Genomic DNA, 12,500 nt, shown 5'->3' with positions numbered 1-12,500 from the left:
GTGCATGTATGTATGTAGTCACTAGCAAGCTCACACTCTTTCTCTATATGTGTGTGTGTGTGTATTGTGTACACACATGTATATAGTCACTTGCAAGCTCACAATCATTGTATTTGTGTGTCCATATATGTATACATGTTAGACTACGTATATATATATATATATATATATATATAAAGTTCACACAGTGTATATATATATATGTGTGTGTGTGTGGCTGACACGTATAACCATTGGCAAGTTCACTAGTCACCATTTTGTATGTATATGTGTGAGTTAATATGAATGGTGTGTGTGTGTGCATATAACACAACCACTGGTAAATTCATGCAGTTCCAGTATGTGTAAGTGGATCATGAATGCGTGTATGTATGTATGTATGTACGAGGGAGTGCTGAAAGTTCCTGGCTTTATAAGGGCATTGTGAAAGGCCTGGTTGGGGTTCCAAACTTCCGAGTTCCTTAAGAGGACTTAGAAAAACTGAAGGACCACTGCAATAAGCACATGAATCTGAGAGGGGAATATGTTGAATAAAATCACAACTGATCCTCATCCTGTATTTTCTTTTACCCAAAGCCAGGATCTTTTCAGCACCCTGTCATATGTACGAAGATGTGTGTGTAAGATTACATATATATATATATATATGTATGTATATGTATATATATGAATATGATTTGTATATAGCATGCATATATAACCAGTGACAAGCTCAAAAAAAAATCACCCTTGCATATGTACATATATATTTTTATTTGCTCCATTACTTCAAGTCTAGTTTAAACATTGCTCACCCAGAATTATTGACAAAAAAAACATGATTATAAATATTAAAAGAAATACAAAAATGAAAACAAAAGTGTTGTTTTGTCTTTATTCTTCACTGGAATTGGTTAAAGCGTTTGTATTTGTTAACTGTCTGCTGTGATGAAGAGAGACTACAGTCTGTTGTATGGTGGTTCTGAAGGCATGTGGCTTAATGGTTAGTGTATTTGGCTCATGATAGTAAGGTTGAAAGTTCAGTTCCCAGTGATGCGTTGTGTCCTTGAGCAAGACTCTTTATTTCACGGTGCTCCTGTCCACCCAAGAGCCAACCTTGTTGCGGTGTATCACGCTCAATCTCCCCGAGAACTACATTAACAATACACATGTTCCATTGATCGGATCAACTGGAACACTTATAATGGATGGAGTGCCAATTATAGTTGTAATTATGGTGTTTCTATATTGTCTGCAAGAAAAGCAACATCATTTGCATAGTCAGCATCTGATATTTTTATTGCCGGATGTCTTTTATTTCTAATCCTTCCAGGTGTGAATCCATAATCTTTACTGATTTCAATGGATGTTTTGTAAGACATAATCCTGACATATCATAAACAGAATATGGAGCCAGAGTGTTCCCTTGAAGAACACCAGCATGACTACCGAAATATTCAGTGTCTCCCAACTCATCTGGTTAGCTCATGTGTCCTATTTAAAGTATCATCATCATCAGACTACACTGGTTTGGTTGTGATGCGGATGGAGGAGAACTGTTTTATAAAGAAGTTCTGATCACTTAAAGTGGGGGGAAGTTGTGGGAGAGGGTGACCCAGGAAGACGAGATGTAGTATTGAGGGCCGATCTCAAAATGCTGAAGATGAGAGAGGAGTGAGATATGTGGTGCATTGCTGTACTGAAAGACCTGCCCACCACAACTGAATTGAGATCCTAAAACCGAGGTGCCACATAAAAAGCATTGGTGTGGGTGCTGGTGCCATGTAAGAGTACATACTCTGTGGAGTGGTTGGCATTAGGGAGGGCATCTAGCTGAAGAAACCAAGCTGAAACAGATGACTGGGCACTTGTGTGGCTCCTGACCTTGCCAGCCCCTGTCAAGTCATCCAACCCATCCCAATGTAGAAAACTGGTATTAAATATTGGTGACTGAAACAAATAAAAAAACGTATTTATGGACTGGCTCTTGTGTGGGTGGCACATAAAATACACCATTTTGAGCGTGGCCGTTGCCAGTATCGCCTGACTGGCCTTCGTGCCAGTGGCACGTAAAAGCACCCACTACACTCTCGGAGTGGTTGGCGTTAAGAAGGGCATCCAGCTGTAGAAACTCTGCCAAATCAGATTGGAGCCTGGTGTTGCCATCCGGTTTCACCAGTCCTCAGTCAAATCGTCCAACCCATGCTAGCATGGAAAGCGTACGTTAAACGATGATGATATATATATATATATATATATATATATATACACACACACACACAAACATATACATACTTCTCTCAATTGATAAGAACCAAATGATTTGTCACACATACAAATCCAATTGAGATAAAAACTTTTCCAGCTGAACTGGACGAAGTACAATGTGTCTGTGTGTGTGTGCGTGCATGCGCACACATGGACATGTGTACGTACATGTATATAGATATATGCTTGTGTGTATACACCTACCCCTACAATTCCACTGCCAACGACAACACCACTACTCCCATAGCCACCACCTGCTACTACTGTATGTCAAGTGATTTCTCTTCATTTCTTTTTAATATACTCAATCTGGTTTTACACGTATCAACTTGGTTAAAACTCAAAGAAAAACACCTGTGACAGGATTGTAAAAAATATACACACAGGTATATATAAATATCTGTGTGTATATATATATGTATGTGTAATTATAAAATTTCACTAGGAATGATTGATCCAGGTAAGTCTGTGACAAATTGTTTTGACAAAATTTCGTTGTCTTTCATGGTTTATAAAAAACATTGGTTATGTGGTTAAGAAGCTTGCTTTGCAACCATAAGGTACTGCAGAGCACCTCAGGGCAGCCAGTGCTTTGTGAGTGAATTTAGTTGACAGAAACTGTATGGAAGCCCATCATATACATGTATGTATGCACGTACATGCATGTGTGTGTATGTATGTATGTGTGAATATATGTATGTATATGCTTTTGTGTTTCTTTCCCTCCTCCTTCCTCCAGTTATTTGACAACCAATGTTCCTTTGTTTACATCCCCTTAACATAGCTGTTCATCAAAAGGGATCATCAGAATAAAAAATAAAAACCAAACTTAAAAATAAGTCCCAGGGTCAATTTGTTCAGCTTAAACTCTTCAAGGCCGTGCCCCAGCATGGCCACAGGTCACTGACTGAAACATGTAAAATATAAATCAGTAGATTTACTATCTTTTTTTTTATAATTTCTAATTAAAATTCCTTGTTAATTCATGTTCCAATTAGCAGCTTAGTAATGACCAAAGATATTTCTGTAAATTCTTTATTAGTTACAAAATTAATGGAAACAAAGAGGATCGTAGGTCAACAAAAAAATATATATATATATGTGTGTAGATAGATAGACAGACAGACATAAATAGATAAATATAGATGTGTGTTTGTGTTTGTATATGTCTACCCCATCCTTCTGCTTGACAACTAGTGTTTGTTTGTTTACATCCCTGTATGTTACCGGTTTGCCAATGAAGATCAATAGATTAAACACCAAAACTTCAAAATAAGCACTAGGCTCGATTTGTTTGACTACAATCTCTGAAGGTGGTGCCCCAGCATGACCATAGTCCAACAACTGGAACAAGCAGATAATAACAGATAAAAGCACTGTTGGCTACATCATATTTTATGCATTCCGACCCTTTTCAGGAGGGGTGGGCAGCGAAAGACAGAGATGAATGAATTTCAAAGTGAATGTCAGAACTTGAGCAGAATGGAATCTGTGGAATTTTCTTGGAATGCAGCTAATCCCAGATTAGGGTTTTATCAAATGTATTATCCTAATCAACAGCCAATTGTGTTATTTTGTGCCTGTGTGGAGGTTTAGAATTTTGTGTGTGTGTTTCTTTTTAGCAATTATATTCTTATTCTTTTTCTTGCTTAGGTCATTTTTTGACCACAGCCATGCTGGAGCACTGCTTTGAAGGGTTTTTCAGTCAAACAAACACTGACCCCAGGACTTCTTCTTTGTAAACCTAGTCCTCATTCTATCGGTGTCTTTGGCTGAGCTCCTGTGTTATGGGGATGTAAACACACCAACATTGGTTGTCAAGAGCGATGGGGGGGGGGGACAAACAGATACACACATAAAAACATATACATACACATACATACACACACACACACACACATATATATATATATATATATATATATATATATATGATGGGCTTCTTTCAGTTTCCGTCTACCAAATCCACTCACAAGGCTTTGGTCAACCTGAGGTTATAGTAAAAAACACTTGTCCAAGATATTCTGCAGTGGGACTGAACCAAGAACCATGTGGTTGTGAAGCAAACTTCTTACCACACAGCCATGCCCTTTTCATTGTTTACTTGTTTCAGTCTTTGGACTGCGACCATACTGGAGCAGCGTAGCTTACGTAGTTGTATGTTTTTGTATTTCTGTGATTATTTGCGTATGTCTGTCTGTCTTGTGTGTGTGTGTGGTTATCTTTGATTATGTTTGTATGCACTTTTGTGTGTTTATGATTATTTCGTGCGTGCTTTTGTGATTGTCATAGCCTAGAAAAAAAAAAATAACGAAAAAAAACCCCACTCCCGTAATGTTTCTAGTTGTGTGTGTACATGCGTCTTTATCTCTTGTAACTAATGTCTGTATGTACCTTTAGATTAGAGGCAATCTTTAATACGTTTAAACAAAGACAATCGCTATGTGTTTAGACCAGTAAAAAATCTATGGTGTACACGTGAAAGTCTCCAGAGCGATTACATTGTAGCAATCCAATTCGCTGACTCCATTAGATGCAGACGTTCCATCACGTACGCATTCTCATAACACTTTCTCTCTGTTTCTCGATCAATCAGTAACTCTTATTGATAGTTTTTTGTGCTGACACTATTGGCTTTTATTGCCAAACCAATAACTCACAGGAATGTAAACAAACACTAAGTTGTCAAGCGGAGAAATGGACAGTGGAGTGGGGGAACATATACAAACACAAACACACATTCACACACATCTATCAATCAATCAATCAATCTATCTATCTATCTATCTATCTATCTATCTATCTATCTATATATCTATCTATCTATCTATCTATCTATCTATCTATCTATATATCTATCTATCTATCTATCTATCTATCTATCTATCTATCTATCTATCTATCTATCTATCTATCTAATCTAACTATCTACCTACCTACCTATCTATCTATCTATCTATCTATCTATCTATCTATCTAATCTGCCTGTCTCTATCTATCTATCTATCTATCTATCTATTGTAGAAGACACATGCCGAAGGTGCCATGCGGTGGGACTGAACTTGGAACCGTGTGGTTACCACACAGCCACGGCTGCACTTGTGTGTGTGTGTGTGTTTGTGTGTAAAGACTATGGTCAGTAATGTTGGTCAAACCCTAAACAAAGGACTGATATTTCCTTGACCAGCACAGGTCCTCGGCGATCAAGTGTTTCCCCATCAATCATCTAGTGTGGAGAAGATTCCCCACTTGTTTTTGACAAGCAACAAGCGGGTAGATTTGGTTTCAAATCTCAGGCAGGGCGAAGGCGAGATCCCTACACCCTGAAGTATTGGGACCTGGCAATGAACTATTTCTTCCAGCCTGTGGAATTTGAGATGTTTGGAGGGGTCGGGCCGCAAACGGCGAAGTTCTTGTCATCGTTGGCGGCTCGCCTTACCGTGGTGTCAGGTCAGGTGATGCTGGTGAGGGTACTTGGCTGTTCCAACGCCTCAGCATCGCCATCGCCCACAGTAATGCCACAAGCGTGTTAGCTTGCTATAGTACCTTCCGTTGAATCTTGTGGTGTGCGACTAATTGAGGTACTTGGTGGTACATCGATGTTCTTTTGCCTTTTTTTTTTGTTTGTTTTTCGTTTGTATAAATTATACAATGAAATAGAAAGCTAATATAATTAAATGTGTTTAATTGGGAAGTCTTGTGTGTGGCATTATTCTGTAGTAATGCCCTTATATAAATATAAACGAATAATTATATTCTTGGGAATAGAAATTTCCCTTATGAATTTTTTTATACACTAGCTTCCTGATAAAATTCTTGTAAAAGATTTTTATCCTATTTTGAATTTATAGAAAATTAATATATCTGTTTAAGGAAACTGAAAAAATATTTTAAAAGTTTATAGAAATCCACATTTTCCACTTTTTCGTAAAAATTTTTACATCAACGGAATTTTCTCGATGTGAACTTTCTAGTGCAGTAATTAGATTTTTAAAATTCCGTTTACTTTGTGTGATTTAAGGGAGATTTGGCTGTTGTTTCTAGTTTATAATAAACGAAATAACATTGTTTGCTATGGTGGCGGCGAAACGTCGACACTATCACAATGACTCAATCAGTTTTAATTCCTTTATCTTATCTTTAAAAAAGAACAAATCATTGGCGTTACGTTATCCCGTGATCGTCATGGCTGGAATATCTGAAAATTCTTTCGTCTTTTTATATTGAAACAAAATGATGATTGATCTCGGGGAAAGAGGCCGTGCGCCTATAGTTTTCCGTAGATCCGCCGAGTCTCGTTAACCGTGCTTACACACACACACACACAACAAAAACGCGTACACGCTCACACATACACACACACATATATATATACACACACACACACACACACAACGTTCAAGGGAGACAATTCTAGATTTAAGATAAGTATTTGAGTTACTTCCCTTGACCGGACCGTTAATCCAACGCTTGCGTTTGTAAGTGTCTTGCTTTTAAATCGTTTAATTTTATATTTTAAATGAACGTGAAACGTTTTGTCTGCCAAAGAATCGTTTAATATGTAAAATACTGCGACGTCTCATTTCCTGAAATGAATTGGCAATACGCTAACATTTATATATTCTTATTTTCAGTTTACGGTTTCTTCCTAATCATATGTCTATGGCTACTTGCAATGTTCAAAGGTAATTCCTTATTCGTTTATCTTTTTCTTTTACTTGTTTCAGTCGTTTGGTCTACGGCCATGCTGGAGCACTGCATCGAAGGGTTTTATTCTTTCTGGATCTTTATTGCACACAAGGGGCTAAACTGCATTGAAGGGTTTTAGCTGAACGAATAGACTGACCGCAGTACTAGTTGTTTTAAGTCTGCTACCTACTTGTCCTAACGATCTCCCTTTTTTCCGAACCGCTAAGTCACGGGGCCGTAAACAATCCATCATCGGTTATCACGGTACAGGACAGACACATGCACGCACACACGTACGTACGTACATAGTTACATACGTACGTACGTACAGACATATATATATACATATATATATATATATATATATACACATACACACACACACACAGATAGATATCTATATAAGGGCATTACTACAGAATAATGCCACACACTAGACTTCCAAAATAAATACATTTTTACTGAATGCGAGGAAAAGCAAGACAGACAGACAGACAGATAGATAGATGTCAGATAGAAATCAAAGAAAAAGAGGATATCTATGGACAGCTGCCTCCAAACCTCCAGCTTCTATCTCCAGACGATGAATTTATATTCATACCAATAATAATTGGAGCACTAGTTTTTGTTAGTAAATGCTTGAAGGAGAATCTGGATAAACTGGGATTTTCAGAACGAGAAATCGACCGGCTAATTCGTACCTTACAAGTGCAATCTGTGAGTGGAACTGTAAAAATAGGCAGGAATTTTCTCAAGTTCCAAATGTGAATCTATCTGTGTTAACTACATCCCAAAGACGGAGCCTTGTTGGAAACCGGCCCCGCTCATCAGTGGAAGATTTATAATAATTAAATAAATAGAAGAAGCATACATTCATATATACATATGACGGGTTCCTCACAGTTTCCGTCCACCAGGCATCAGTTTGTCCGATGCCAGAGTAGAAGACATTTGGCCAAGGTGCCATTCAGTGGAACTGAGTTCAAAACCAGGAGAAGTAAACTTCCAACCACGCAGCCATGAACACTGTCTCTCCTCTTTTATGTCCACATTTCGATGCTTTACTTTTGATTTATGTATTTGTTGTTTTGTTTTGTTTTTCTTCGACCATAAAAACCTATAATTTTGCATAAATGCAAGAATTATTTTCAAAAATTGTTATTAGTTAAAAGTTACCTCCCTTACAGTTTGTGGAATTTCAATTTTTTTGTTTTTGTTTAACCCCAGGTCAGTCCAGCTTCAACAGATCTGTTCACTAATGTTGCTCTTGTTATTATTATTATTGTTGTTGTTGTTGACACAAGAGTCCCGTAAACAATATTAGAAAGACTTCCTCCCCCCCATTTTCTTGCAAATTATTGTTTAAAAAAAAAATTTTTTTTTTTGACAAAACCCCACGTTTTCGGTTACGGAGGATTCCGGAAAATCGCCAAAAATCGGAATTAAAATTTTTTTCGACTTTCGTCCTTTACTTTCTTAATTCAGTCCTCACCTGCGTCGTATTAACCCGACATCCTTCTGAAAGTCATAACGTGGCTCTGCCTCCCCCCCAGGTCTTCAAGTCTTGTGTTCATGCTACAACCCTATTACATTCACCCAATAAGACAACCACAATCCTTTTCTTTCAGTGTATGGTCTGGTAACCATAAAATATCTACAAACATTCAAGCTATCAGGACAAAAGAAAGCAGGTTGGTGATGTCTCACGCTTATTTTACCTTCCAAATAATCCATTTCCTTTTTTCTCATCTATTTCCCCCCCCCCTTTTTTTCTTATACTTCGTAAACTAACCAAACTTACATCATCATTATCATCGTCGTCACTACGGCCACCACTAAATTGACCACAGTCACCTCCATGACAACAACTCTTATTGTCATCACCACCACCACTGGTCCCACTATCGTCATTGTTATCATCGTCATCATCATTATTATTATTGGTTTCAAATTTCGGTACAATGCCAGCAATTCTTAGGTCATCCATATACAACAGATGGTTGATTGTTTTGTCGTAACAGTTGTATCCACATTCAGTTGTGTTTAGCATGTCAGATAAAGGTGTCAATGCCAAGCAGAAAAGAGTGGGGAGAGTGTGTCTTCCCGGAATATTCTTCTTCTTCTTCTTCTTCTTAAGGTGGTGGGCTGGCAGAATTGTTAGCATACCGGGCAAAATGCATAGCGATATTTCATCTGTCTCTACGCTCTGAGTTCAAATTCTGCCGAAGTCAACTTTGTCTTTGAACCTTTAGGGTTGATGAAATATGCACCAGTTGCATACAGGGGCCAATATAATTGACTAGCCCCCACCCAAAAACATTTCAGGCCTTGTGCCTTTAGTAGAAAGGATTATTATTATTTAAGACGTTACATAGTATCCAATATCGTGAGGTTGTTGATTGAAGATATTGTGTCTACCGCGGGGTTTGCACTGTCTGTCAAGTCACAACAAGGACCTCAGACAAACAGACAGACTACTTTATGCAATATGCATGCAGTTATTAATATTGTTATTATTACTAAGGCGGCGAGCTGGCAGAATCGTTAGCACGCCGGGCAAAATGCTTAGCGGTATTTTTCTGCTGCTATGTTCTGAGTTCAAATTCCGCCGAGGTCGACTTTGCCTTTCATCCTTTCCCCTATCCATCTGTTCATATCTTTAGGGGACAGTTCCCAATGAACCTAGGATACATTTTATCAGCACTTCCCATAGTCTCTGTAATTCAATAGCTAGGTCCTGGTACTTCGCTATTTTTTCCTATACCTCTCATATTTATTATTATTATTATTATTATTATTATTAAACTGGCAAACTGACAGAACCGTAGCATGCCGGACAAAATGCTTATCGGCATTTCGTCCATCTTTACATTCTGAGTTCAAATTTTGCTGAGGTTTACTTTGTGTTTCATTCTTTTGGGGGCGGTCAGTGAAATAAGTACCAGTTGTGTGCTGGGTCAATGTAATTAATTATTCTCCTTCCCCAAATTTCAGGCCTTGAGCCTTTAGTAGAAACGATTATTATTATTATTATTATTATTATTATTATTATTATCATTATTATTGTTATTATTATTATTATTTGATATGTTTTAACAGAAGACGGTGGGAAGAGACAAGAAGAGAACTGCTTACGTGATGACTGGCAGCAAAGAAAGGAGGAGAAAAAGTACCGTGATCGGTCGAAAGAAAGAGAACGAGATTGTTATGGCCAGCGGACTCGAGATCAAAGCAGTTGCACTGGACGGTCGGCTGAAGACGAGAACAGTCACCGCGAACAGCAAAGATCAAATGAGAGCAGCAGCTCTGAACAGCAGGTTCTGTTCGAGGATGCGTTGTGTGAACAGCAGACACAGGTTAAGACTGGTGACTGCGGTGTACAGCGGACTCGAGCCAAGAGCAGTTGCTATGAGAAAAAGGCCCCACGGAAGAAGGTCAGGTCAAGAAATAAGAGTGAATTGGAAGAAAGCAGTGATACATCGACAAACAATCTGGCTTTGACAACATCAGACATAGCTAAGTCTTCAAGTGAAAGCAACATTTCAATGATGTCTTCTAAGGTAAATGAAATTACTTATCTTTATTTCTCTTTCCAGCTATTCACATCCATTGTTACATAATGCAGGGGCAGCCATGTATCTCCTCGTAAGCAAAACATATAATGCTGTCTCTTTGTTATTTTTTTAATTTTTATTTATGCGCTTTTTTAAAGCCTAACCAGGCTCGTGGGCCCAGGTTCCCGGATTCAATGGCGTATGTGTTCCCCCCACCCAGCTGGACGGCACACCAGTCCATCACAGTGTTACTCAAGAAACAGGAAGAAAGAGTGAGAGAAAGTTGGGGTGAAAGAGTACAACAGGGGTCGCCACCCCCCCCTGCCGGAGCCTCGTGGAGTTATAGATGTTTTTGCTCAATAAACACATACCATGCCCGGTCTGGGAATTGAAACCACGATCCTCCGGCTGCGAGTCCACTGCCCTAACCACTGGGCCATTGCGCCTCCACGTCTCTTTGTTGTACTGTGCTTTATCTATTTGTCTCTCTCTCTCTCTCTCTCTCTGTATATATATATATATATATATACGGTGGCACGTAAAAGCACCCACTACACTCTCGGAGTGGTTGGCGTTGAGAAGGGCATCCAGCTGTAGAAACTCTGCCAAATCAGATTGGAGCCTGGTGCAGCCATCTGGTTTCACCAGTCCTCAGTCAAATCGTCCAACCCATGCTAGCATGGAAAGCGGACATTAAACGATGATGATGATGATGATGATATACGTGTGGCTGTGTGGTAAGAAGTTTGCTTTCCAACCACATAGTTCTGGGTTCAGTTCCACTGCATGGCATCTTGGGCAAGTGTCTTCTACTCTAGCCTCAGGACAAGCAAAGCCTTGTGAGTGAAATTTGTAAAAGGCAAGAAAGAAAAATTAGATATTAAAATAGGGCTGAAATTGCCTCTAGGGGCAAATCCCCCTTGGAAAACACACCCAGACGAAAGCTGGGTGCCTTACACACCTCGTGTGCGAAAATTTAAAACAAAACTTATTCAATAAACTGTAGAAAATGGCGATTACCTTAAGTGCTGATGCAACAACACAATAGATAGATAGATGGATGGATGGATGGATGGATGGAGATATATGTATATATGGATGGATGGAGATATATATACATATATATATATATGGATGGATAGATGGAGATATATATATATATATATATATGGATGGATGGATGGAGATATATATATATATATATATATATATATGGATGGATAGATAGATAAATGGATGGATGGATGGATGGAGATATATATATATATATGGATGGATGGATGGATGGAGATATATATATATATATATATATATATATGGATAGATAGATAGATAAATGGATGGATGGCTAGATGGCTATATATATATATATATATATATATATGTATCGCCTGACTGGCCTTCGTGCAGGTGACACGTAAAAGCACCTACTACACTCTCTGAGTGGTTGGCGTTAGGAAGGGCATCCAGCTGTAGAAACTCTGCCAAATTTAGATTGGAGCCTGGTGTTGCCATCCGGTTTCACCAGTCCTCAGTCAAGTTGTCCAACCCATGCTAGCATGGAAAGCGGACGTTAAATGATGATGATGATGATATATGGATGGATGTCCATCCGTCCGGTCGTCCATGTTTGTCCCTCACTACTGCTTGACAACTGGTGTTGGTGTGTTTACATCTCCATAACTTAGCAGTTTGGCAAAAGCGACTGATAGAATAAGTACTAGACATAAAGAAAGTAATCGGGTTGATCCGTTCAGCAAAAAACTCGGTCACCAAAACCTGTCCGTGTGTTTAACTCTTTTTCTTTTTTGCTGTCTTTCATAGGAAACGTGCAGCACAAAACAGAAATATTCAAGTCTGAAAAGCAACGGAAGCCACGGGCATCATTGCAAAAGGTTAAGTTGTTCTGGGCCCACCACCTCAGAACTTATCAGGCGCTTCGAGTCTAAAGACAGATCAGAGGACAACACTGTCAGACATCGGCACAGAAAGAACTATGTCAGTGTTACC

At 38.7% G+C, this 12,500-nt stretch overlaps 1 protein-coding gene across 3 annotated transcripts in view; it reads left to right on the top strand.

Annotated features, from left to right (window-relative positions):
- The first annotated feature begins 2,549 nt into the window (after positions 1-2,549).
- The window catches only part of LOC106882763 (uncharacterized), a 12,971-nt gene continuing 3,020 nt past the window's right edge, over positions 2,550-12,500 (top strand). Inside the window, exons 1-5 of one of the 3 annotated variants that reach the window (XM_014933544.3) lie at positions 2,550-2,707; positions 6,882-6,932; positions 8,565-8,627; positions 10,036-10,496; positions 12,315-12,500. The exon at positions 12,315-12,500 is cut by the window's right edge and continues 3,020 nt beyond it. In XM_014933544.3, coding sequence (XP_014789030.2) covers positions 2,668-2,707; positions 6,882-6,932; positions 8,565-8,627; positions 10,036-10,496; positions 12,315-12,500 — 801 coding nt within the window. In that variant the 5' untranslated portion in view covers positions 2,550-2,667. Of the gene's footprint in view, positions 2,708-6,689; positions 6,726-6,749; positions 6,933-8,564; positions 8,628-10,035; positions 10,497-12,314 lie in introns of those variants that run through there. The other 2 variants (XM_014933545.3, XM_014933543.3) reach the window with 2 other exon arrangements.

The sequence above is a fragment of the Octopus bimaculoides genome, chromosome 27 (assembly GCF_046866305.1).
Source record: "Octopus bimaculoides isolate indiv1 chromosome 27, ASM4686630v1, whole genome shotgun sequence".
Lineage (NCBI taxonomy): Eukaryota > Metazoa > Mollusca > Cephalopoda > Octopoda > Octopodidae > Octopus > Octopus bimaculoides.
Note: the sequence above shows the minus strand (reverse complement) of the source record. Positions and strands in the feature narration are given on the sequence as shown.